Here is a 27869-nt window from a genome sequence, read left to right on the forward strand (position 1 = left end):
AGAGTAATGTAATCATTTTGAAACATGCAGATGGGCTTACATTCACTATAGATTTAGGTTTGATGATTTATTGTTAAAGTGAATTATGGACACACCGTGCTAACCAAGCTAACGTCACTTGTACTTCAGAGAGGACCACAAAAATGACCACCATCAGTTTCCCCTTTCGTTTATTCAGTCCACGACGTCAGACCCAGCATGAACAAGTTGGGTTTGTTCGATTTGATGGCTTAGTTTGCTGAATGGTGCATCTCTAACCCAACCGATTAGGGTGCACACGCTTTCTTTTGCTGGGAGACTTTGCTCTGGAGCGGTGCCGTCGGTCCAGCCGCAGACAGCAACCAGCAACCTCTGCTGCTAATTTATCTTCTTTCTTTAGTCCCATTCTCACAATCTTTGTTTTACTCATAAAGAAAGGGACTTGAAACACAGCAAAGTATACTACTTAGGACAAAAAGTATTTCATAAAAGTAAAATTAACAATAGTAAGCGTTACTCAAAATTCAGAAAACCCAACATTTTTACAATAAAAAAAGAGTAAATGCAATTTATTGCTTCCACCATGGAAATTTCTCAAAGTGTGACTCTTTCAGCCAAATCTGCTGAACTAATGGGGGGATTTCCTCTTAGTTCCAGATGTTTTTCTTTCTGGAAGATGAGACTGCAGCTGTATTCCCTCAGGGATTATTGCAAGGAGAGTCTTCAAGAATAATGGTGACCTAGTTATTTCATCCAGCTTGCTAAATCTGTATTCTCTCAGATTTATACGTGCTTTGCTTTCTAAGGACAGCTGAACAAAATCACATTCCACTTTTGAATAATTTCATTAAGAAAAATGATATAAAGTTATACATTCCTGTATGTTTCGTGAAACTTTAATTGTGCATTCACCGGTTTCCAAAATTATTCTCAGTTATGCATGCAGTGGCAAACATTATTGAGTCATCATTTTCCAATGTTTTGCTTTCCCTTATTCAGCAATAAAACATTTTTGTTTTTGACTCTGAGCTTTGTAAAAAAAGGATATTAACATTTAGGAAAATAGCTACGCACCACAGTCTGTCAGAAACAAATAATTTACAAATTATGACTTAGAACCTTGATCAGCATTTTTTACAAAGGTGCATACTGCTGACAACAGCAAAAGACAATCAGTTATTGCAATATGTGCAGTTATGGAAACCCAGAAACAACTTCAGATGGACATTTATGATGTTTTTGGAGGGAAAATATGTATTAGCAACATTATGCATACCTACAATACATTCTGTGATAAGTGATAGTGATAGTTAAACCATATTTCCATGTTTGAAAACAAGTTATATATTTTTATATATATCAATAAGTTCAGCAACTCTTATCTCAATTATCATGCATTTTATAATAACATAGAGTAGTTGTAGTACTACTGTAGACAGAAGAGCAGTAGTCTTCACGTTATTGTTGATATTCTTTTTACCTTCTCTGGTAGGAAAATAGAGACGCTTGCGTTTTACTGCTTTTCCCATTTATTTGAGTGATTTGAAAAATATTGATGTTTGGAAATGTGTCAACGTATTTCATTTCGTTTTGGAATTATTATGGTGTTTGGCTTACCTAGAACTAAGCAGGTGGCTACTTGTTTGTGCCATTCTTTTATAGGATGAGGTACGAAGATTTTACAGTTATTAATTATTACTAGAATATAAATCCTTTGGTAATGTAAAATACACTGCACAAAATAATGCAAAGCACAACCACTGGTATCCAAAATAAATGACACCCACTGTCCATGAGCAATGAGCACTGTAAAGATTATGCAATGCAAAAACATTATAGTCTGTTACCCTACCTGATTGGCATTTCTTAATTAAGCAAGCGTTGCTCAAAATGGAAGGCCCTGTATAATTTTCTAGAAAATGATGTAACGGGTAAGCAGTGGAGTGGCAAAATACCTTTTGCCTCTAAACAGTCCTGCGGCTTTAAATCAATCTCAATATTTCATAATTGTGACAGCAGTTTTTACAACATTATTATTGATACATTTTTTTACCTGGGCAGTTGCATGGGCATACAGTAGGGCAAAGGACCAATTTTAAGGGACATTCTTCAATACACTTGGAGAATGGTGGCTTTAGAGTCTATGCCTATGGCATTCCGAGCGGTGCATCGATAGACGCCGGCATCTCTTTGTGTCGGGTTCTGGATGATGAGGGAACCTTGTGGATGAAGGTACTTGTTCCCAAAAAGGCGGGGCTGCGCACTGACAGCCAAGCGGGTTTTATTTGGTGTTTCCCATGCTACCTCCACTGATGGGATCCCAGTTGCTATGCAGTTTAACTGGACAGCAACTCCAAGTTTAGCATAGGTCACAGCGGGAGGGCCGCTAGTAATTCTAGCTGGGTATGCAATCACGATTACTGATGCAGAAAGCTGAGAGTTGCCATACTCGTTTGTCGCTCTGCACATATAGGAACCCCTATCATGAACTGATACTTGCTGGATAGCAAGTGTCCCATTAGGGAGTACAGCATATCGTCCAGCTCTCTGTGGCCTGTTGAGGACCACCCCACTGGGTATGGTCCATGTTAGTCTGAGAGGATCGCTGCTGGTAATACAATGAAGCAAAAGTCTTTCTCCGTTAACAACGCTTAAAGGAGAGTTATATCTGTTGCTGATCTCTGGCTTCCTCCCTCGGGACAAAGTGATTGTACGCTCCACAAGCCCTCGAGAATTTTGTCCCAGACATCGATACATACCAGTTTCAGCAATAGACGGGTTGCTGATGATCAAAGAGCCATCGGGCTTGTGGAAAAACTTAGCGAATCGAGCACCGCTATGCAATGGTGTGCCACCGGGCAAGATCCAAGTCAGATGAGAGAGTGATGAGCCCTCAAAAGAGCAATTCAAAGTCATTGTATTCCCCACAGTCAGTGATAGGCTATCTGACTGTGAGCCTCTAATTTGTGGACTCTCAACAACTGCTTCTACATCCAAGTTGACCACCAGCTTTACCTCTCCTCCCTCATTACGAGCGATACAAGCCAGCTGCCCCGAGTCCGTCCTCTTAGCTGACCGAATCTCCAAGGTACCATTTTGATGCACCTTCATTCTGTTGCTGTAGTATGGTGCAGGTAGGATCACATTTCCTGGTAGTACCCACATGATGCGAGGGGTAGGAGTTCCCTTTGCCACACAATCCAACAGCTTCCGCTGATCCTGGACTGCAGCCACCTTGACGGAATTGACAGTTCCTTTCATGCTGTTGATTGTTGGAGATATTACTAGCACGTTGAGTCTAATAACTTTATGGTCTTGTCCTGCATTGTTCCTGGACAGGCAGGTGTAGTTCCCTCCATCAAAACGCTGGACCTTTTGAACCACCAAAGTCCCATCATCCAGGACCTGGTATTTGTCTAATGCAGAGGAGATCACTCTGTTTGTAGGGGATATCCATGTGATGATCGGCATTGGTTCCCCTTTGGCATTGCATCTCAGTGTGACGGTCTCACCATAGAAAACTTGAATCAACTTTTCGTCTTTATCCTGGATTTGTGGCGGGGTAGTTGCAGCCTTGACTTTGACTCTAACTTTCATCTCATCCTTGCCAAGTTGGTTCTCGGCGTAGCAGGTGTAATCACCTTCTTCTGGCATGCCAACATGGTTGAAGTACAGCGTTCCATTGTCAAACACCACATACCTATAGTGCAGAGAAAAAAGGAGTGACCACTGTAATATCAGTTGAGAGTTGAATGAATTGATGTAATTTAACTAAAATATTCATGAAGTAGGAAACATTTTCACATACAGCCTCTTTAAAGTATGATCTTGGATTCCACAGATCACATGATTACATTTCTTGTAATTACTTTCTCAGAAACTGTATATCCACATCCACATGAAAGCTGGTAGTGAAGTACTTTGCATGGTGTATCACAAACGTAGAATCTGAATGTATTTTTTGAGATAGAAGATATGAATACTTGAATATCTTGAATGCCCTTTTCTGTGTCAGTAACAAATGTTTTTCTGTTCCATCCAGTAAAAAGTATTTACTGTGTCATGGCCAGACACAATTAATGCAGCTGAAACACAAATGAGTGTTTGCATGGTACCAAAACTGGTTCTCAAAGTAATTTCCTTTGGAAGTGTAAAGAGTCATTGATTTTGAGGGTGGTGAGCTACGACAGAAGAAAAGTCAGGGAATACCCCCTAATTAGTTATATTGACATTATGTATATTCATTCATGTATTAATTGATTAATTGCATGCAGACCAGTCCTCCTGAAAAGGTTCAGTAAATGGGTCCTCTTTAAATGTGGGTTACAAAAAACGTGTTTGTAAACGTTATTTGTAAATGCAAAACCCAACATTTTTGATTTACAATGCTTTACTGTTATATTTATTCTTTTTGTAGGTAAACGGACTGTACTTGTACCACTTTTGTGGACTTCCGACGTCTCAAAGCACTTTAACACTACATTTCATCATTCATTAGCACACATTAATACACTGACAACAGAAGCTACCATGCAAGGCGCCACTTGCCAGCAGGACTCTGATATTTTGACGACCCAATATTACCAGTTGCCCCAATAGATGTTATTCTACACACTACTTCTATAAAATGTATTTCTTTTCATGCAGAGGGAACTTACTCTGCTACGCTTCTAGAGGTTTTTTAAATTTATATCCCCAACAAAATGTTTCCCAACCCAAAGTCTAGGTTCAAAGAGTTTAAGGTTTAATGTGGTCAACAGATAGTTGAAGACCCTTGAAGAGATTTGAGATATCGGGTTAAGTTAAATTATTTAGTTGGATCTACATTGCATTACATGTTAATTGCTACAGTTGGATTATAGTCTAAAGTTCACAGTTTTTAGAAGTGAAAGTGGGTGAGGGGGGAGCACAGTCATCCTCCAATCAGAGGGTATCCCAGGTCTGGCTAACACGCATGTCGATGTGTCGTTGGGCAAGACACTTAACTTAATATTGCTCCTGTAGCTGTAACTACAGTGTGTGAATGTTAGTTACTGATGGACAGGTGCCACTGTGTATGGTAGCTTCTGTGATCAGTCTATGAATAGTTATGAATGGGTAAATGATGTCATGTAGTGTTAAAGCGCTTTGAGTGGTTGTAAGACCAGAAAAAAGCTATACAGTCTATTTACCATTTATTCACGAATTATCCCAATTCTAAAACATTGTGGGTCATACCGGCGACTGCGTCCTCCACTGACACTCTCTCTTTGTTTCAGCGGGTTGACCATGCTGCCGTCCGGCAGTGCCCAGCTGATCTCTGGGTAGGGGAGACCAGATGCTACACAGTCCACCTTTAGGTCCCCACCATACACCACCTCCTGATCAGATCTCAGCGGCTTCTGCTCAATCTTGGCCGGTCTGGTCAGCACGTTGACCCGCAGAAGAACATAGTCATCTCCCATCTTGTTACGTGCCACACACAGGTAGTCACCACTGTCCTTGTCAGTCACAGAATGAACAGTAATGGTGCCATTGGGGAACACTTTGATCCTGGGGTCAAAACTGCAAACATAATAGAAACAATATTATTCAGATGAAATGAAATGTAGAGGTTTGTTTAAACATTTAATTTTTTTAGGACAATTTGCATCTACATTTGTTACCTGTACTGAGCATCCACCAGCTTCTTGTATGGTGTCCTCCAGATTATTCGGGGCTCCGGCCCTCCGGTTGCAACACAGTCGAGCAGCAGCCTCCCCCCGTAGATCACATCTGTTCTCTGGGGGGACGACAAGGTGATACTGGCCTTGGCATAGTTTGGATTTGTCCTTGTGCTTAAGATTACCGTTCTTGTGCTGGATGCCACTGCGTTAGTGACAGAACACGTATATCTCCCAGCATTTCTCTGGCCCAATCTCTGTATGAACAGGGTACCGTTGGGATACACTAATAGGCTGCGTCCAATAACAGACTGAGGAGCAGTGAGATGCACACCATCTGGTGTGATCCAGCTGATGACTGGCTGAGGGGCCCCTGTGGCAGTGCAGTGGATGTAAGCGGAGCTGCCCTCTGGTAGGGTGGTGTTCTCATACTGGGCCTGCTGAATCACAGGCGGCAACACTGACACGTAAAGGCGCACCGAGACCGAGTCGGCCCCAGCTGCGCTGCTGCCAATGCACTTGTAAATCCCTCCGTCTGCGTTAGTGACCTGGCTGATCTGGAGTGTTCCGTTACTAAACACGGCCACATGCTGCTGAGGGGCAACTCCAAGTGGGGGAGCAGCTATGTGGACATGGTTAGGGAGCACCCATGTGATTTGAGGTGGAGGATGTCCTTCCACTTTACACTCCAAGTTGACTTTGTCACCAAGGTGCACATGGATGTCTTTGTGCCGAGGCTGGAGGACGCGCGGATGACGAGAAAGAACCACAAGGGTGACCACCAAATTGTCTGTGCCGTACTGGTTCTGGACAGTACAAAGGTACTGGCCCCCGTCCAAGGGCTGCGTGTTTCTGATGATCAATGTACCATTTGGATGTACCTCAAACCTCTGGACCCTGGTGTTCTGAGCAATCCTTGCCCCTGCATTGATGGAAGGACAGAAATTGAAAAGGACAAAGGAAAAGGACATTGTCTCATTCTCATATTGAGAATTTCAGGTGAAGAAATATTCAATGTAGAAAAAAATGTATATACAGTAAAATCACTGCACAAAGGCATATACAAGCCTGATAGCAAATGAACTGTGCTGTATATGTAATGACTTTAACATTTGCAGGGTGTGCAAAAAGACCATACATTTGTGCGCTATGAATCTTGTTACTCAATTTTGAGTGGTAGAAAGACTTCAATCATCATAATAAATACACATTACATGTATTCTTTATTGGCGAGTGTACTCTCGACTTTACTACTGAAAAGATATTTTTTCCAAGGTGCAATCAAATTGTGACCGAATTGAACTAAAATAAACTATTCTTCTTTAAATGATGTTTACTGGACAATCACACTATATTATGTATATTGATGTCTTTGCTTTATGTTTATTTTAACCATGTAAAGCGTCATTTTGAAAAGCACTATATAAATAAAATGTATTATTATTATTATATATCCCGTGTCAGGGTGGAAAGATATTTTTTCAAATGATAAACATGATATTTCTCTAACCTTAACAAAGTATTTTAATGAATCCTATATTTTGCAGTGTTTCTACAATTCCAGTCTAAAGAAATATCCCTATTTAGTCCTCTAAAAAAGACTGAACATAATTTGGAGTCTTCAGTTTTAAGCAATATCAACATTCTGGTAATAGATCCCTTTTTTACTTTTTACCTTTACATTTTTTTTTATTACTACCAATAATAATGAATATGATTTATATTAATAATTAACAGTTCCTAGTGCTTATTGGAAACTGAAGCTCTTACAGACTATGTCATCACACTGATTTAATCTTTCTTTTCCATCTCCCCCATAGTGTAGAAGTAAGGAAGTAACTAGCCTGACTACCTGTATGTTGACTCGTACTTACCACTGGCCACTTTGGTCCACGACAGAAAAGGCATCGGCTCCCCCTCGGCCCTGCAGGGAACCTGAGCATCTGCTTCAGCGTCCACTGTGAAAGTCTGGGAATTGCTCTTAGTTATTTTTGGTTTGCCTCCCGGAATAAATCCGGTTCCAGGTAGCTGTTGCTCTTTGGACACATCCTGAGTGGTTTTTGGAAGTCCTTCTCTGAGAGGATCTGTTGTTGGTGCAAGTGTGAGGTTTAGTCTCGGTGACGTTGGATTTGTGGTCGTAAACAGTGCCAGCTTCTGGTCAGTTGACCAAGTTTCAGGACCAAAGTCTGATGTTCTCGTGGGCTCCGATGGGATGATGGGTTGGGTTTGTTGTTCTTGGCCGTGGTTATCTGGTGTGATGTTGACAGTGGGAGGTTCCTTAGTGGTGGCCCTAAATGAAGGCCCTCTTTTGGTTTCTGTGGAAAATCTATTGGCCAGTGTGACATCAAGAGCCACTTGAGATGGGATTACAGCATTAAGCCTTGATGATGTTGCAGAGACAGTTGTTGTTATGACGATACTTGTTAAAGAGTTATTTCCTGTGTTTGCCGCATTGTTAAGATGATCTACTGACTTGCTGCTAGTGGCTTTCATTGTACTCATATTATAATGAGCTATTTGGGGTAGGGAAGGTTTCTTTGTTGTAATCTCTTCTGTGTCCGTTTGACCTTCAAGAGGCACGCTCAGTGTCGTAATCAAACCACTTGGAGTGTTTCCTGAGGTTGTCTTGATTTCATACTCCATCAATGAAGCAGCTGAGGCAAATGGGGGAGGCAGCATGGAAACATTAATGTCAGTCTCTTTCAAAAGCATTCTTTCACCTTTTTCCGTGGGCGTGTATTGATAGTCTGAATCATTCTGCCCGACATCTGTTAACACTTGTGTTGGAGTGTGAAAATCCCCAGAGTCTGGCACAGGTCCAAGGTGTCCTGTATTGCTGGCATGTTGTGTCTCCTCTGAGGGTTTAACAGGTGGAATAGGGCTGCCTGTGAACCTCTGCTGAGTGTCTGCTGTGGACATATTCAAGAGCTCTGGAGGAGAGGCCCTTTCTGTGATTCTCAGGGTAGTTTGAGAACTTGTCTGTGCGTGACCCAGTTCTGGAGAGGCGGTTGGAAACGATGGTGCTGCTGATGTGCTTTTTAATAGGGGTTTGGCTCGGGGCTGATGGCTGTCATTTGTTTCAGAGGGAGAAGCTGGTAGGGGGGAGAGTTTTACTGCTGCCTGGTTGTCATGCCCTAAGACTGTGCTTTCTTCATGACTCAGTGTGCCTGATGACGCTGCTTGGCTGCCACTGAATGGAAGAGTGCTATTGAAATTGGCTGTTTTAACTTCTAAAGGGTCTATTTTTAGCCTTGTGGAGGCAGTGGCCCTGACTGTTGCTAGGGAAGGGTTTGTAGGTGTGGTAATAATAAACTGGGTCGGTTCAATCAGCTTTTGTTTCATTTTGTTGGGCTTTCTCCGACGACCCCCATTCCTTCTACTGGAGCTAGGCTTTCGTATGCGTGGAGGGAATTGTCTTTCAGACCCTCCCCTTCTTCTATGGGTGGGTGGCACTGTAGTTGTTGGAGATACTTGCGTGAGCATTGCTTGAGATTGAAAATCATCAAATGTTCGATCCTTTGCAGAAGCATGCGACTGTGTTGTTGTGGCAGCCACAGTCAAATATTTTCCACTTTCATCTTGGCTTGTTTCTGATTCATTTGGGTTGACTGAAGGGATAACTTCACTTCCTCTTGCAGATAGTTCTTTATCATTAATAGAGCTGGTATCAACATTCGGTCGGCCCATATTCTCACTCTTCTCCAATCCCTTGGATGCATCAGCTGTTTTGAATCCAACAACATCTGTATTTGTGCTTTGGGTTTCTCTTAGAGAAAATGTACTGCTGCTGCTTGCAATGTTTGTGTTGCCCTGCCAGAAAGTGACATTGTGTAGGGAAACAGATGTGGTCTGCTGTGGGAGGAAAAATACACTGTTTGAAGTTGTGTGTCCAACCAAACTTGTATCTTGGGCTGTAAGCTGTACACTGTATGGAGTCTGTGCTGTGTGTGGCTCAACTGCATCCTGTGTGCTGTGTGTGTACTGACTGTTTGATATCATATCCCGTGTGGTGTAGCTGTTAGATATCACATATTTGCCTTGACCTTCTCTATTATGTTCATCTATTTTCCTGTTTTGATATTGTGTTGGACTGAAGGGCGTAGTAAAGTAATCCTGGCCCCGCACAGTCGTGCGCTCTGAAGATCCTTCAATAGTAACATTTGACTGTGTTGCCTTTTCTGTCTGTTTCGTCTCTGTTGTATTCTGAACTGCTGTTCCCATATTCTGAACACTTCGATCCCTAATCTTAGCCAAAATATCAGCCCATTTCTCTGGGTCTATCTTGCTCTTTGACATATTAGTCTTCCTCCTGCCCTCACCTGTGTTCTTCCTGTCTTCAACTTGTGATCCTGTTGGTTTTCGAAGCACCGGTGGCCTATGCCACGTTTTCCTCAATGGATGGACGGCCCTCCTGCCAGGGGAAAAACCTACCGGCATTCTCTTGCTTAAAGCATCCAAGCGGCTCATTGGACCCCCCACCTGAGTAATCTCAACGTCCCCTGATCCATCCTCTGAATCCTCTGTGGGAACTTTAATCTGAGTGTTCACTCCCGACACTGACTGGGGTCTTATTGGAAACTTCCTAATAGGCCTTATGAGCCCTTTGCGCCGGACAAAGGTGATCTTAGTAGCCAGTGTATCCACACCGTGTTGATTAATGGCAATGCATTTATAATAACCACTGTCCAATAGCTGGGTTTGTGAGATATGTAGAGTGCCATTGGAATAAATCACAGCTCTGGAGGAGTTAGCCTGGAAACTAAGAATGTTGCTGTTTGGTAGAATCCAGTTAATTTCAGCATCAGGAGAACCAGATGCCGTGCAAGGTAGAGAAATGGTATCACCTGTAAATCCCTCGATAGGAGTAACTAAGGCGTCCTCCCCTGGGGGAGGGCTAGAAGATTCCTGCACTGTCAGATAGAATGGCATGACAGCAAGGTCTCCATGGACCCTGGCAGTACAATAGTAAATTCCAGTGTCTGCATGAATGACAGCTTTAATGAGTAGCCTGCCATCCCTGGACAGAGTAACCCTTTTGTCTGGAGTGCTTGATGATTCCTCCACCTTCGAGCCATCTGGCAGAATCCAGTGGAGGACGGGTTGGCCAGAACTGTGCACGTTGCAGTACATTTCACTCGGATTTCCAAGGATAGCGCTGAACACTGTGGTAGTCGTATTTATCATGACCCATGTCCTCTTCTGTCTCCGCACAAGCTCTGTCTCAATTGTCTCTGAGAAGTCCGTGCTCAGGATCAATTTGACCATCTTGGCTGATGACTGAAGTCTGTTCAGCTGAAGGTTTGCAGATGTCTGCATCAGCCATGCCGGCTGGGCCATCATATTTACTTTAACACCAGTGTAGTACTGGGCATCCTTCTCATAGTCCTGTCTGTACACATGGATTGGATGAGGCTCATCTCTGAGCATAATACCTCGTTGTAGGTGGGCTGGCACACTACTGTAGTATGCAATAAGCCTCCACAATTGCTCATATTTGTCTCTATCAACAGGGCACTCAAGATCCACAGATACAGTTATGTTGGATGACAGCTGGAGGTGGTTGAACTGCTCCCAGTTGAGATTGGTAAGAACCTTCGGCTCACCAATACCACACTCCAGATCCACCTCATTCCCATGTTCGTCTGACAGGCCCAGGGAGACGTTCCCAAACGGTTCCCTGAAGTCCTCCATGGTCATGACCTCACTTTCTACGTCCTCAGGTGGCGAGGTCCTATGAGGAGAATGGATGACAGGGCCACTACAGACAAGTTTTTCCAATGGCTGAAGCTCTTTCCTCTGAAGGTGCCTGGGGGAGGAGCACATAGGACACAGCTGGCCACCTGGAAGGGCCCTGTCCTTTTTACATTTCAAGACACCTGGAAACAAAAAAGCACAAAGCTGTCAAATAAGACCATAAAATATTCTTAGATTAAAATCGTTATAGTTTCCAATCTATAAAACATTGAGAAAATGTATGTAAGTTTTATACGGCTCAACAATAAAGATGAAAGACTAACAAAAAGTAGTCTGACATAATCAGGGAAGTGATCAAGGTGAATAAACTGCTTTTATTCCGGACCTGATAATTAAAGTAGTTTAGGAGGCAGTTATCAGAAATATTGTGTTGAATGTTGGTCAACTTAGGCTGCTTTACTGAAAAAACTGAACTGAACTGAAGTAAATAAAACATTAACGTTGAACTTGAAATGAACAGTCTGACCTGGGGATGTTTTATCCCAGTCATGGAGCCACCTCATGTTGCAGTCACATATCCACGGGTTCCCATGGAGGTACAGGTTCTCCAGCTGTTGCATGGTTGCCACTAGCGCAGAGGGCAACGATGTCAGCCTGTTGTCCGACAGATAAAGGTGCCTCAGAGTGGAGAAGTGAAAGTGGCCCATAAGGGTGAAGGTGGTGAAGGTGGCTGGGTGCAGCTGCTGAAGCTGGTTGCCTTCCAGCTGTAGGAGCCGCAGGGAGGTGAGGCCCTGGAAGGCGTCTGGGTGGATGAACTCCAGTCGGTTGTGGTCCAGGTGCAACCTGGCCAAGGCCCAAAGACCCTGAAGGGTGTTTCTGTTGATCTCCTTCAATTTGTTGTAGCTCATCTTCAACATCTAAATCAAAGAAACAACAAGGAGAAAGGAAGGAAGGTTCTATGTGACCCGATAGAAGGAGGCGGTGTTGAAACACTGCAGACTGATTGGTCGGAGAGAATTACAAATAGCAACAGGATATCCTGTTCACTAAGCCCTGCAATACACCGTACAAAACACCTCACACTACGCTGTACACCATACAGTAATTTAAAGTGCACAACACCACATACTACGCCGTGTATACAACACCGCACTCTACACCGTACAAAAACCGTACATTATGATGTACACAACACCCTACTGCTCCTATTCGTACTCCACAACATGAACTATGTGTACTAAATCATACACTTCGTCATACACTGCTTCGTGGGAAACTTTCTGGAAAGGAAATCCGACTTAGAGAAAAGGGCCTGGTACCATGCACTGGAAACATGGCTATGAAGTCATGATGCTGGTCTTTTGGAGGTTTAGGGACACATAAACCAATTTGTTAGGCCCAAAATAATTAGTTACAATAATCACTTCGGTTCATTTATTCATTTTTTCTTCCCAAGTGATCTTCTTATTGGGTTCTCAGTCGGTCTACCTGCAGTGAAGTAAGATCCTTGAACACTCCGTGAGGGAGACTGTGGATGTCGTTCCCATGCACCATCAGAAGCTCCAGCTTTCTCAGACCAGCCAGCGACTTGTCTGTAATCTTATTGATACTGTTGAACCTGAAACAGCAAAACGGAGAAGGTGGCAAAATCAACACGGAACACATTCATGAAAAACAATACATGAGCTTGGATACTGCCATGCCCTGACGTTAAAGCCCCTATCTCATAGTTCATTAAGTGTGTAGTCCAAACACTGGGGGTCAGCCAAGTGAGGCTGAGGATGCAGGATGGACTGACCCCAGGTTCATGCGCTCCACGTCTCTGGACACAGCAGTTGGGATGGTGATGAGGGAGCGGAAGGTGCAGTGGAGCTCAGAGGGCTGGGGGCAGGAGCAGGGTCGGGGGCAGTGGACCGAGGCAACGGGGGGCAAGATCATCAGCACCAGCACAGAGTGGAGGGCGAACATAGCAGGAGGATTCATCTTTATTCAAGGGAGGAGCAGCTACCCAAGGAATAACTGCAGTAAAAAGAATTGGGGTTTTAACACATGCTACATGCTATTTCTATCGTATTTATCATAGTATTAGTTATACTATTAGTATAAGTAATTAATTGTTGTTGTTTTTAGACGTTTTATTATTATTTTTGCGTTTTAAAAATACTTGTGAAAAAGGCAACATAAAATGCAAAAGTTGGTTCAAATTCACGAGTAAAAATGGAATCAGGATTACACAATCCCATCATCCGTCGGACGGTTAATCGAACTGCCGCTGTGGTCGGAGTTCGGCTCTTCTTTGGAGACTGGCCGCCTCCATCACCGCACGATTAGACCAACCAACACACTGCTGACGCGCAGCTTTCAGCCAAAGTACTCCCTAAATATTTGATAACTTCAGCTCAAATCATAGAAATATACATGCTTTTACCTCAAAATCTTGATAGCCTCTCTCTAGGGTGCTCCTCATATTCCATTTCAACGTGTCGGAGTCCAGAAACCGCACAGTCGAATTCAATAAACTCAAACGGAAAGCTCCAAGAGGCTGTAGATAAAGTTTGTGTAGCAAACGGTGGAAAGCCGCTGAACACAGACTTTCGTGTGGGAGGAGGAGGGGTGTTTCTGTCCTGCTCTGTGGGGCTGCAGTGAAGAATGAGTGAAGGAGCGTGTCCGGCGCGCACGGCGGAGACGCAACAGGAGGAGCCTCAAGTTTTTTCGGGAGGACCGAAAAAGTTGGAGAAAGTCTGAAAGAGTTATATGATACTGTAATACAGCCACACACAGTCTCAAGCTGCTGAGAGTGAGGAGGACATGGTTAGCAGGGCTGTGACATGTTGGATGGGTCACGTTGAAGCAATGAGAAATTAGATTGATGTCAAACGCTGACCGTTTGGTAGCTGAAGCAGGGGATCTGGAACAAACTAGAAGTGGCATCAGACAGACCAGTGACGACCACCTGAACTAGAGGCCTCACCTTACTCCTGGCATGGCTCTGCTGACACCTGCTGCTGCCATCATCATTACTTTAAATATGATTCATATTACTGTCATCACAAACCAACATCTTTCTGCTCTCCCTCCCCACAGAAGCCTCTGTGGATGGTGGTTCTATCTGATGGTGGTAATCCCTGCAGTGGTCCTGCCGTACACCTGTTCTGCTACTTGCAATTACTTGTATCATCTCTGTTAGAGGAATTTAATGTATTGTACATCTTTTACATTGTTGATTCTGTACACATGACATCCATTGCAGTCTGTCCATCCCGGGAGAGGGATCCCTCCTCTGACGTTGTTGAGGTTTCTTCCCTTTTTTCCCCATTGAAGGGTTTTTTCATATTTTGGGGAGTTTTTCCTGTGCCGATGTGAGGATTTTGGGACAGAGGATGTTTCATGTGTACAGACTGTAAAGCCCTTTGAGGCAAATTAGTAATTTGCGATTTTGGGCTATACAAAATAAAATGAATTGAATTGAACCTGTAAAGGGAGGCCTATAAACATGGCCAAAGGAAAAAGGAAATGTATTAATAAAGGGCCCTTGTTTTTTTATAATTACACCTCATAGTCTCCTATGAGGTGAGGTTTACCTGACCTAAAGAAATGTTATGACCTGCACCTCACAACATGTTTGCCGTAACCACCAACAGATCTTATAAAGGGACAAAATAATCATCACGTTGTCTAATTTGTTTTTATTGCGGCTTCCCGTTATGTCTCACAGCCCTCATTGGCAGGTAGAATTAGCTTGTCATGGAGATGGCATAGCTGTCCACCCATGACCAAAATAAAGAAAAAACAGTCACATAATAACAAAGGTATATTCCATAATTCAAAAACACAAATAGGGCTAATTTGGCTCAGGGCCCCATTGCCCTCTATGGAGCAGCCGCCACTGGTAATATCTTCTTCTCCTCTGTAGAACTGTGCCACATATCACTTGTAAACTGTCATGTCAGCCTGAAGGGTGTTAAACTGCTGTTTGCCCTTCTCTCCGTCTCGGACTGTGAGGACGGGTGTGTGTTTCGGGGGCGGGGGGGGTAACTTCAAAGCCCTTTCATTAACACTGACTCACAAACTCACAGCAGGCAGGCTAGACACACATCCAGTGGAAAAAAAGCATGCACATTGGCATAAGAACAATGAGCCACACATCAAAATCAAGCAGGGCGGCCTGAGGGGAAGTGTGTGACAGAACCCTGAATATTGCTCTGATATTACATTAACTGCCATTTAGTTGACGCTTTTATCCAAAGCTACTTACAATAAGTGCATTTCCATAGGGATACAAATTCAAAAGAAAAAGAAACAAAGTGCAATTTCATCAAATAAGCTGATTTACAACTTGCTATAGATAAGAGCCATTATAATTACAATTTCAGTGCTACAGTATGATATCCGCTATCTGATCCCAAAGCTTAGCTAAGAGGACTTTACATGCTGTTGTGATACAATGCTCTTGAAGGTTTTGGCGATAAAGTTGATATTCTGCTCGTCCCTCTTGAAACACCAGCTGTGATGTTGGCTCTGGACCCCTGAGCCTCCTTCCTCCTCCAGTGCTGCAGTCCAGTAGCTGAGGGAGTCCTGGCCCTGTGACAAAAGTCAAAGGTGGAAGCGGGTGGGCCAAGCTCTCCCGCTGCTGTTGAGAGATCACCTGAGCACCACGGATCACTTCATGTGAACTATGAATATTTCATACAGCCGCTCAAACAATTTGCACATAAATGTTAAGCTTAGAGGCGGATGATACTCAGGGGTTAAAGTGGCCTGCCACTAATCTGATTATTGGCGGTTGGGTACCTGGCTCCTCTAGTCCACATGTCACTAATGCAACTGCTTAAGAAGGGATTGTAGGACAAGTAAGTCTGTGTCTGACGAAATTGAGATCATTACATTTTGGGTGAAAAGCACGGATGCTCTGCTAGTTGTCGCAGCGCTTGGTTGAGCATCTCTTAACAGCGCCACAAAAAGCAAGAGATCTAAAAAAAAAAAAAAACTCAACTGAATAATAAGCCTGTCAACCTTTGTTTCAAACAATACCTATACGCTTTCTTAAAATGGATTGTATTAACGTTGGTTCAGTCCATTACTTACTGCTGTGAACAGTTGTATGTCCCTACTGTCGAAATGCATCTTGAGGAACCAGGAGACTTATGGGACAAGCTAGTAGACATGTTAGAGATGTTAAGAGACTTATTGGAGGAGCTAGGAGACTTGTTGAAGGAGGTTGAGACATTTTAGAGGGGCTAGGAGAATTACTGGAAGAGCTGGAGACTTTGCCTGCTGAAAACGATGTTACAGCTGTCAGAGCGGCGAAATGCCCCTCAGTGGACTCCGTAGTGGGCCGATCGATTCTCATCACCGGCCGATGGGTGTTGAAGCACAAAGCAAAAGGTGTGACATCTCAAATGGGCCGTGAGGTCAACAGCGGAGTCTTTACAGCCAACACATCCAACTCAAGCAACGTTGTTCCTTGAACTCCTCGGAGGTAACGCCTTAGGAGAAGGAGGAGGCTGTTAATCATGGAATGAATGCTAAATGGATGGATGGATTAAATGGATTGAACATGAGCATCTCCGGTGAATATAGAAATTAGTTATTATTATTTTCAACAACTCACTCAAGTATCAACACTTATTACTTAAAAAAGTAGGTCATATTAACTCTAGATTGTATCACTTAATACCAAATAATTGACTGAATGCAGCCCCCACTGGGACTGCAACGAACACGCATATACAGAATATACACATAGAGACGTGCGTAGGAAATAGTTTTTATGTTGAGGGAGAAAGAATGCCTCTACTGACTATACCTGGACTGGGTAGCTCTTTATTAAGCACTTACCATGGTACTTACTTATAGCACTTAGTAGTTCGGCTTCCTTGAAGAAATTGTACTTCCTTGATTCTCGCTGTTCCGGTTCTGTTCCCTCTTGATTGAAGGCACTTATTGCAAGTCGCTTTGGATAAAAGTGTCAGCTAAATGGTGAATGTAAATGAGAGGCACTTAGCAAAATGTTCCTCACCATTGTCCAATCCATCCTTAGCAACCGTAACCAGGAGGCCTGTTGAGCTGCCTGCGGGCTGAAAGCTGATCTCTTTAAAGTTGAGAGGATAGTCTTGAGCGTTGAGATTTTCTTAAGCATGAGGCTGAAGACGAGAGAAGTGGATGAAACATGTGTGAGAGACCTCCTCACAGCTGAATCTAACTGCAACAACACCTTTGTTGTCACTTTCGCCTCATAACAGCGAACAAATAGGGTTGGGATCAAGTTCACGATGTGTAAGCAGCTACCTGGTGTGCTTTCTGCAGGAAATTTGGATGATTTAGCTTAATATTTAATAAGGAAAGCCATATAGTAGGTCGTGATTAAACATAAATTTAGTTTTTAAAACCTCAGCTGACTTCTCCCCCACTACAGGAACCTTGTTGGTGAGATGCTTTTAGCTTTTAACTTGATTTTCATTTCTAAATGTATTAAAATGATTTCAGAAATCTGTCATGATATCCTTAGAATACTATTCACATGTTAGTAAACATCATCCTAGTAAACACACCGTTCGCCAAAGCTTAGCAAGCGGCAGGTTAAAAATAACATTAAAACAAAACGACTGGAGTCCACAGAGCCCTGCCGCTCGTTTATTTCAAATGTACCAATATTTAACTTGTCACTCCAAATTGAACCAACTCCAACACTCACCGCCCGGGGGGGCCCATCAATACAACAAGTGAGACGTTGATCTGAAGTAGCAGCTCTCGAGATATGCAATTGACACACACACATACACCTACACACGCAACACACACACACACACCGACTCCTTGCTCCTGTCAAGGTCCAAACATGTTAATTATACTAATTTGCTTAAAGAAAACGCTTAAAGTGCTTCAAGTAAAAAAAATTATACTTTTTATGGCAGCAGGGAGTTCTGAGGTCCCTATTACATTATTTAGTGCTTATTATTTACCAAGGCGCAGGCATTAACAGACATTAAGGGCCTGTGTCTGTCAAAAAAGGCTTTTATGAAGTACAAGAATGTACATGAATGACTGTGTTACAACAATCTCTGGGAGAGAGCAGCAAATGAACATTTAATTATGTCATTATCCCGCCGTCAATCACGCAGCAATGGGGGGGGGGGGGGCTAGCGGTGTCGACGGGGGGGTGCTGACTGAACATGGACGGACGAGCCGGCAAAAACTCCGCTGCATTAGAAAAAGTCCCCATCTTATTTTTTATTTTTTTCCCATGCAACGGCCTGCGACCCACTAAAAACGGGTCCGCGACCCACTAGTGACCCACCAGTTGAGAACCACTGCTCTAGAGAGACACGTTGGCAGGGATTTGTGCCACAAACATATTCAATTTTAAAGCACAATGAATTCATTCCCACGGAAACACAACATAGACACTATCGACTTAAGTGCTTTTGTTGGAGGAATGTGCCAGGATGCGGTTGGAGCTTTTCCGTCAGAAGCCGATTAGTTTAGCTGAGTTCATCTTTACAACGAGGGACTCCTCCCGTCAGGTTGTGATGAGAGGGCCGTGGACCGCATTCAGCCAGAGACCCAATCCCTAAAGAAGCTGTAGTAGGAACATCTGTCGGTGAATCTGTTTCATCAGAGGCAAAGTGGCCGCTTTAATCAAAGGAAATTAACCAAAAAGGAGTTTTTATCATTTCATCTGATGCTGTGGTCGTTTTATTTTTCATGACTGAGCAATAATCTAGTAATTACTCTGTATTTAGTTTACCAATGATGACTTCCAGCTGTTTTCAACATATAGAAATCCTTATTTTGTTTTAGTAATAGTTCAAACCTTCCTGCTCAGGTTATTAAAACTCAGTCAGTGCAGTCACAATACACATTCATGTATTTAGAAACCCATCCAGCATGTGACTGGCAGTGGCGCCTAGTGGAATTCTTTTCCGTAGGGCCAGCAAACATCCCAGTATGATTCAATGCAATAAAATGGTATTAAACACACATTATTTGCAGTTGTTTAACATTTATTAGAACAGTTTAACATAATAAGGACATCTTATTCATACAATTCAGTATATTAAAAAACAATATTCAGTATATGATCCAAATACCATATTGTAACTATTATAAATATACAATAGAGAGTGAATATCATATAATACATTTATTATGATAAAGGATACATATTTTGTGTTTCTCCTGTGTGTCCTGGTGTTCTATTGTTACCTATTTTCTCCAGACAAGTTCGTCATGTCCCTTACTCACATACCTGTCGCTGTAGATTTAAAAAGCGAGCATGGGAAGTTAAACACGACGTTAGCACGTAGCTAACTAGCGAGCTAAAGCTCCCGGATGCAGCAGTCTCTACAGAAGCTTTGCATGTTCTTCTTTCCTTTCACGCCAATCCGTTGTCTGATTGTGAGCTCGGGCTGATCTGGATTCAGTTTTACCTCTAGTTTCTCCACCAACGTTCTTCTCTTAAACGGGTCTTAGGGGAGAGAATGTACAGTTCAGATGGTTGTCTTCTTGGAAGAATACCGCTCCTGCTCGCCATTGTGTTTATAAAAACGGAACCTCGCGAGACTAGCACTAAAAAAAAATGGTAGCTCATAATCAACCATAATCATAAGCCTAGAACCCTGACCACAATGTTTCTGTCGACCCTTCCACGGGGCTTTTGTGCCAGACCGTAGTTGTGTTTTCATGCAGACTTATCCATTTATTCTTCATCAGGGATGTGAAACAGTTTTGCACGGTGACAACAAATTAATGGTGGAAATAAATTGACTCATGAGTAACTTTTCTTATTGAAATCGTAGACGTCGATTGACTAAGTGCTTTGTTCAGAACATAAACGGTCTCATCAGCGTTCAAAGGAGCAGAATGATCATCAGACAATTTGACAACAACTCTCAGTTCTGCCTCTGGGTTTTGCAAAGCACCAATAGACTCAATGTCGACGCTTGGAACAATTTGGTCAGAGCAAGTAATGAAGTACAATGAGCAACGCACACAGAAACTGTCTTGGCCTTCTCCATCACTCCTATGTGGGGTTCACTGTGACCCATGAGCAGATGACTAGCTGAAGGCTGAATGAATAATTAAGTATGAACTAGGCCAAATGAAACCAGTAATAAAGGAGCAGAGTGATGTATTCAGCGAGTATTCCTCTCCATGCACACTCTATAAACCTCTCTCACGCAGACATATGGCTTTCACGTGTTCTCAGAGCGACCTTCTGCCATCTAATGACAACTTGCATGGGGAACATCCTACTGAAGCAGCGCCAGAGAGCTCTTGGATACAGTGTGGACATTACGTAAACACCAAGGGAAGCCTAATGCCTGGAAAGTTAGAAGGTGGAATCCTCAGACACGTCCCGGGCAGCGGTGTTGGAGGCTGACGAGGCAGCACAAGGTAAAGGGATTAGCGCTTCATCCGTCCCTCCAGACTGTTTGCCCGCGAAGGGAGCAGGATCCCTCCAGATCCATTCACGCACCCGCGCCCGTTCAGCCTCAGAGCAATGAGGCAGAAATTGGGGGAAAAGGCCTTACTGAACATTCGTCAGTACAGGTTGCTTTACAACCCTTGGAGAGGAGGGGAAAAAGTAACTCAAAATCCTTCATGACTTTCTCACCCTGGGACATCATTTTGAGCGTTAACATGTGTCAGCATGTGCAACACAACCTGGACTGATTCACAGCTTCCCCCTTCCTCCACGGTTATGACCTCATGTATGGGCCTGACACAGAGCAGGGGACAGCAGTGGCGCTGATGCGCGTCACTCATGCTCCGGCAGTGAAATTTTTTCTACCAGACGGGATTCTTTGAAAACGAGAAATTGTTTTGACCTTGCAAGGCTTTTTATAGCAACGGGTTCCAATGGAGCTGAGGCGATGTTGGTAGGTGGAGTTAAAGCAGTGCAGCTCACGGATTGGCCACAGAGTCGTCACAACAGCCTACACAAACCCAAGATTTTTAATAGCCACGCTATTAAAGATACAGCAAACATTATAATACAGTGCACACCGCTTACACTTAACAGTACATTATGCCGCACACTATGTACTAAATTACTAACTCACTCAATGCCCCCTACATGGAGTAGATGGCAAACACTACACTGTAAAGTGAAGAGGTTACTGATGATGGGGCTCAACTTTCATGAGGTCATAAATGTCTCCAACAAAGTAACAGGACCTGCTCTATCCATCCAAGTCTGTAGATGGAAAGTTCATTTCAAACGTACCATACTGTGTTCCTTTATCTGCCACTGCAGAATGCGAGGATAGTGCTTGAAGAATGCCTTACCGATAGGCCATGTTCTTTTGCTGAGCCATCGTGTGAAGGTTTTCTGCCGACCGGAACTTCATTCCCTTCACAACCTCTAGCACTCAATTTTGATTGTGGACTGCACAGTAAAAGGCATATACAAAACTTAATCAGCCAATCAATGATTGATAAATCATTGATTTATGGTGTCAGGAAGTTTCCCGAGCAAAGAGAGAAATTCCCCTCCTCCTCCAGATGGAGTCCAAGTTCATTACAGAAAAATATAATATATTGATTTTTTGGCAATCTGCTGCTGAAATGCGTAAAGTCATGGAAAAATCTCCCTTTAAGGCCATGTATTATTCATCTGAATATTCCTCCATCCGGTGATTGTCTCCACTGGTCCAACACTGTCTCCATCCAGAGATCTTCACATCCGTTATATTTGATGTTATTAAGTAAGATATAAAAAAATCAATGAAGTCATTATTCACTCATTTCCTCTAAACTCTATGTGAAAGTTGCCTTATGAGAAAGTGATTTAGTAGATGGTGACTGATTGCTGCCCATGCATCCATGTCACATTTGTAATAAGCAGAGTGATTGTGGCCACATAAGCTCAGCAGATGACCATCACCCCCCCCCTCACATGTTGCTGTGGCAGTCTGCGCTCACTCACAGGTTTCTAGGTCACCTCCTCCATTCAGTTTAGTATTCTGCTGGCTCGCAGCCTGACTCCCGCCGGGCTGCAGCTGTGCTCAGAGCCCACAGACACCTCCTGGCGACAGGCTTTTCTTTACTGTCCACATACTGGACCACAAATAATCAACAAAAATATAAAAACAAGGAAAACTCAAAAAGAAAAGTATATGTATAAATATAACTATTGAAAATGTAAATATATCCCAAGTTTACATATATAGATAGATAAATGTAAGTACATGACTATATATATATACACACTGTACATTTCTATTACGTTTTTATTCATCGTATAATATTTTATTTACTACTTTAATTACTCTGAACCTGGTGCTACATCATGCAAGATCATCATTATCATGTAACAGCAACCGGCCGTGACGGGAATGGCCACATTTAACATCTTGAGGAAACCTTCCCCTACCGGCGTATATATATATATATATATATATATATATATATATATATATATATATATATATATATATATATATATATATATATATATATATATATATATATATATCGTTGGTTGAAGTCTCGTCATTCTGTCCACAATCTACCCAGGCTGAGGTTCTATGAATGCACATTGTGCATTGTGCCTTTTAATGTAACACAATGCTTCCTTGTTGAGCACACATTGAACTATTAGGGTTTTATTGGACCTTACTGGATGCTGCTCATGGTCCAATGTGCAGCGTGTCGAGGGCCTAATTACCACTGCTTAATATTTTATGAGTGCTCTGCATACTTGTCGTCTCAGTCATTCTCAGTCTTGGACGATGGACAACAATGATCCCAAAGTTGTGTAAATCTGTTATGATAAGTACGGACCCATCGGTTCCAGCTGAAGTGGTTCCGTGAGGTCTCTCAACACAGATCAGCTGTTGATGACTCCCTCGTCTGGCATCTTCAGTACGGAGACAACAGGAAAGCAGCTGGACCGTGAGAACACTCTGCAGGGGTATAATGGCAGAGCAGGGTTGCAATGGTGCCTGTTACTGAACCGCATGGCCGCAGACCCTCCATCATAGCTCGAAGACCTCATCCTGGTGGCCCTTGACAAGCTGACATCGAGGATTCAGAGTACTTTCTCCCCGTGTCATGGAGACGTTGTGCTTGTGACCTGAAAGCTTCACATAAAGAACGTAACTGAGGTTACATCACAGAGACGGAGCAGCTGGACCAGCACTCAGCGGTCTCCATGGAGCTATCGGTATGTGGGAGGGAGATTTCAAATCGGACACACTTCTGCTCATTCGGAAAATCGCCTCTCGACTGAGAGTCTGCCTCCCCTAGGCGCCCACCAGCCGCTCTGTTTCCTCAGCTGGGGATGGGGAATTCCGCCAGGGCCCATTTGTCTCCATCAGTGGTGAGGTCCGTCACTGGGGAATAATGCCCAGTGATCCGGTACAGCTCATACAGCTCAGAGTTTGCGAAATAACAGACGTTTCAGAGCTGCTGTCTGTTTTTAAAGTTGCCGAGGAGCACCCTGAAACCCTGTGTTCACTTTAATTATTGCTTAAGTAAAGGGTGGTGGGGTTTGCTAAAAGCCACTTGTTGTTACGTCAATGTGTCATTTTGCCAATATCAGCTTTTTTACAGCCAGAAATGGCTTATAATGGAAGTGATGATGGGACTTTCACGTTGCTGTCGATGTAAGTGAATAAACTGATAGCAGCAGCTGAGGAAGTGTGACTATCGACCCGCTCTGGAGTACTTCTTCTTTCGGTGCAAAAATCTGAAGTGTGGGCTTTTGCTCTACACCAAACTTATTCAGAAGATTCCTCATTCTAGTCCAGGAATGTGCGGGAGGACTCAACTCCTGCTGACTCATCTGCTATTGCCATGAGTCTGAACCATCTAACTTTTCAACCATGATCACAGAAAAGTCCGGGAAGATGCAATTAATTTATATCCAGGTACATAGAAATCTATAAAGCACTTAAATATGCAGCTTGAAATATCATTGCATCAGCTTTTTTTGCGTGTGAAATTAAAATCAAAACAAGAAGTATGTTGCAGGTACCATGGTATCATTCTTATCCCGTTGCTGGAAAGAGACGGAGATCCATTTTTTACAGGAGAGGAACCTGATCAAAAGTCAGATGCGTTGTTTTCCTGGACTCGAGTCCGAAACTGGATGTTCCTTAAATGTCCTTGCCCCATCTTGAAGTGATCAAACTTCTTCTCCTATGGGCTAATGCGGAAAGACAGATTAGGGAATCCAGACCGAGTAAAACCACACCACTACCTGCTCGGCCCAGGCCTCGTGGGATGAGTGCAGCTTGCTAGGGCTCTCATGATCCCCCCCAAGACTAATTAGGTGACTGCTTTCTTCATGCCGGGCTGGGTGTCTTTAGCACTGTGAAGGTACAGCATTGCTTGGCTGTCTCTTATATCAGTGATTCATCTACAGGGCCGCAATCCACCAAAGCAAAAATGATGTATTGGACATGAGCACAACGCCAAAGGAAGGATGATGTTGCAGTGTCATATTTATCAGTGTTATGTTGGCAGCCAAACATCAAAGACTTTTTTTTGTCCTTATCATCTGACGTACTTAATTTGCATTTCATAAACCTGCTGAATTTAAGTACTAATTAAAAAAATCAATATCTGTGATGGAGGGCCTCTTTCACAGGGATGAGCGCGGACCCAAGGTCTAGCAGCTAACGGCGCTAGCAACGCAAACAATGGCCGCATCGCTGCCTCAGCTTGCTTGAGGGGAACTCAAAGTGGACATTGTGACCCCACCCACAAAGCGCTTCTGTTCTTCTTGTGAGGTCGTGAACTCTGCACCCTATGGAAGACAAGTCCAAATGAACCCAGGCTACTACCAAGTGAATCATGAAATATTACAGAGGAGACACGATTTATAATTGCAAACAAACTGATGCAGATTGAAAAAACAAGATGGGATACTCAGAAGGAGGCAGATGGGAGAGCAGGCCTCCGAGTGTTGGGAGTTAAGTGGAAACAGAAACACATGGAGGCCTTGAGAGCAGCGCAGCAGAGAGGGCTGGACCAGCATATGGAGAGAGGATCACCGGGGCCGGCGCCAGCGAGATACCCGAGACACACAGGAAGAAGATGTGGAAGAGGAAGACACCTGCTTCAAGGAGGAACGTTCCTCACACACACAGGCTTACCAATTAACACCTCCGTCTTCATTAGAGGGACTTCATGTTGGATTTGGGACTGATGAATATGCACATGTTGTCGTTTTACCTCACTGCAGAGAACATACTACAACAAACACACATTCATAAACACACAGAGACACACACACATCCACACACAGACAGAGACTTAGACAGGGTGATGAGAGGCAGAGGATCACTGTGCATTAGAACAGCAGTTTGCAGGGCCTGAGGTAACAATGTCACCATGATAACACGTGAGCAGTGTGTCTGGACCCTGTTGCTGAGTTATTCATGAATCACAATCGGGTGAATGAAGAGATACAAGTGGAATGCGTTTCTTCCCTTGATGTCTCTGGGAGTAAGTTTCATAATCAGGACTTTGTGTGTGCCTCATCGTTGTGAGGCCCTGACTTGTCATCGGGAAGCCGGCTGATCCGTTGACACATCTGGATGACGGATGTCTCTCTCGACTGAACAGCCAGCTGTCTTTGTGTAGCGTTTCCACCCTCCGGCCCCAACAACAATGTCTCCAATACGGCCGAACCCCTGCCAAGCGCCACGCCAACTCTGTGTCAAAGGGTCACCAGGCTAAGTGGTCTTAATGTGCTAACAAGCGTGGCTGGACAGCTAAGTAGCTTCTCTGGGAGGGGGATGGGTGGATAATATGAAAATCCATCAATGGGATAACAGAGCTGGGAAAACAAACATCGGGTGAACATTCCAAACACATGGGAGAGGTTCCGGGACGCCTGGATGATGGAGCTCTATTCAAGCGGGCTTGAGAGTGCAGGACTGTGTGTGTGTGTGTGTGTGTCCGTCTCCAGGGGACTTGGGGTCAGACGTAGAGAAATTCTCAACCACATACAGCTGTTTAACTGCGATGCTGTTGTTTGTCATGCACGAGCTGTGTGTGTGTGTGTGTGTGTGTGTGAGTCTACTCAGAGACCAGTACCCGTGTGATCTGCTCACTGGCTGGTCATTGGAATTACTGGGTGGAAATGGAAAAATCTCAGTCTTTGAAAGACGTTTTTGTGGGCTCACTTAAACAAAAACCAAGGGTTTGTCAGTCCAGATGTTGTGCCAAAAGGAGCCAGCGGTGCTGAGTCATGCTTACCACAACTCGATGAACTACTGCTTCTAGTAATCCTGTTTGACCTAAAACAGTTTGGATCATCGGGAAGGGTCCCGATGATCCGATGGAAATGGCTGCGGTGTGCGGACGGTTGCGCAGACGAGGAGTGCGCGACCATGCGATAAAGCTAAATGTACCTAAACAGCGCAGGATTTTAGAACGTGCGACATTTTACAAACGGCGCCCCATATCCTCCAGCTGTCCTTGTTCTCCTCCTTGAAGGCCCTCTTCCTCTTATTCCAGAGGAAGTCTCTGCTGACCTGGGGTCTGTTGAACACCTTCATGGGATCATCGTTATCCTTTCTATGTGAATAAATCTGATGCTCCATTAAGAGTTAAACAGACCATAAAGCAGCTTTAGTGATTGACTGATGGGGCTGTTCCATCCAAATAAGAAGTTGACTGTGGTGTGCTTTCCACTGATCAATTACTTTATAACCCTTATCAGTGTCTTTGATTGGAGGTGAAAGGTTGTATGTTTTTGCTTTAGCTAATTAAGATAACTTGTAGTAACATTAACCCCAGAATGAAGGAGATGAAGTGATACAGCGTGTACCACAGGGCCCCAGAGACCATGTCCGGACAGGTACAACTAATTACTTTGGAATCAAAGTGAAGCCCAACCCCCGACCCCTTTAATCACTGTAAAGTACCATCTTCCATGTTGACAAACTCACCTCAGCAACTTCAGCTTCCGAAGCATTCTTGAACGAATGATCTCAAATTCATACTTCCCGATTTATGTTTTAAAAACATATAGGTCGTATGAAATTTCAGAAGTACTTGAGGGGACAACCATTCATAAAGCAGGACCTTTCTTATACATACAAGGATTCAAAAGAAATGGTGCTGGAGGACCTTGAGTTTTAAACAATTTAGGATTTAAATGTTACATTCTGGATTCAGATTTCTATTTGAGCCATTTCTTTAATCATATGCGTCTGCAAAGTTGATTCCAGGCAGGTGGGAGGAACCAGCATGGCGTTGGTAGGGCGTGTGTGTGAGTATGTCACTTAACCTGTGCTGATGACAGGAATCCCAGGTGAACCCTGCTTCCATATGACCTCTCAAAGCACACTTGTCATTACGCACATACAACAAGGCAGGAAACAAGTGATCCGTGTTGTTTAGCCCGGGTGGGGCCTTGCGGGGCCAGTGACACTAAGGAGACCTCACATAGTCCGACTTAGCAAATTTACTCAGTGGCTAATAACCCAGCCGAGCCAAATCAGTAGAGAGCCGCCGGGAGGACATGGCATCTTTTCATTGTAAGTACAAGCATTATATCATCTCTATGTAGCACCGATGAACCTGCTCTGACCA

The 27869-nt window shown here is 43.6% G+C and overlaps 1 protein-coding gene across 1 annotated transcript; it reads right to left on the reverse strand.

Moving 5' to 3' along the window:
- Positions 1-162: 162 nt before the first annotated feature.
- On the reverse strand, positions 163-26830 carry mxra5a (matrix-remodelling associated 5a). The gene is made up of 9 exons (XM_062560895.1): positions 26726-26830; positions 15744-15896; positions 13114-13298; positions 12804-12933; positions 11842-12232; positions 7496-11497; positions 5625-6543; positions 5197-5523; positions 163-3679 (listed from the first exon to the last, which is right to left on the reverse strand). Exons 1-9 carry the CDS (start codon positions 26828-26830, stop codon positions 2089-2091), a joined length of 7803 nt encoding a protein of 2600 aa, XP_062416879.1. The 3' UTR covers positions 163-2088.
- Between the last annotated feature and the right edge of the window lie 1039 nt (positions 26831-27869).

This window comes from Pungitius pungitius, chromosome 3 (genome assembly GCF_949316345.1).
Source record: "Pungitius pungitius chromosome 3, fPunPun2.1, whole genome shotgun sequence".
Classification (NCBI taxonomy): Eukaryota; Metazoa; Chordata; class Actinopteri; order Perciformes; family Gasterosteidae; genus Pungitius; species Pungitius pungitius.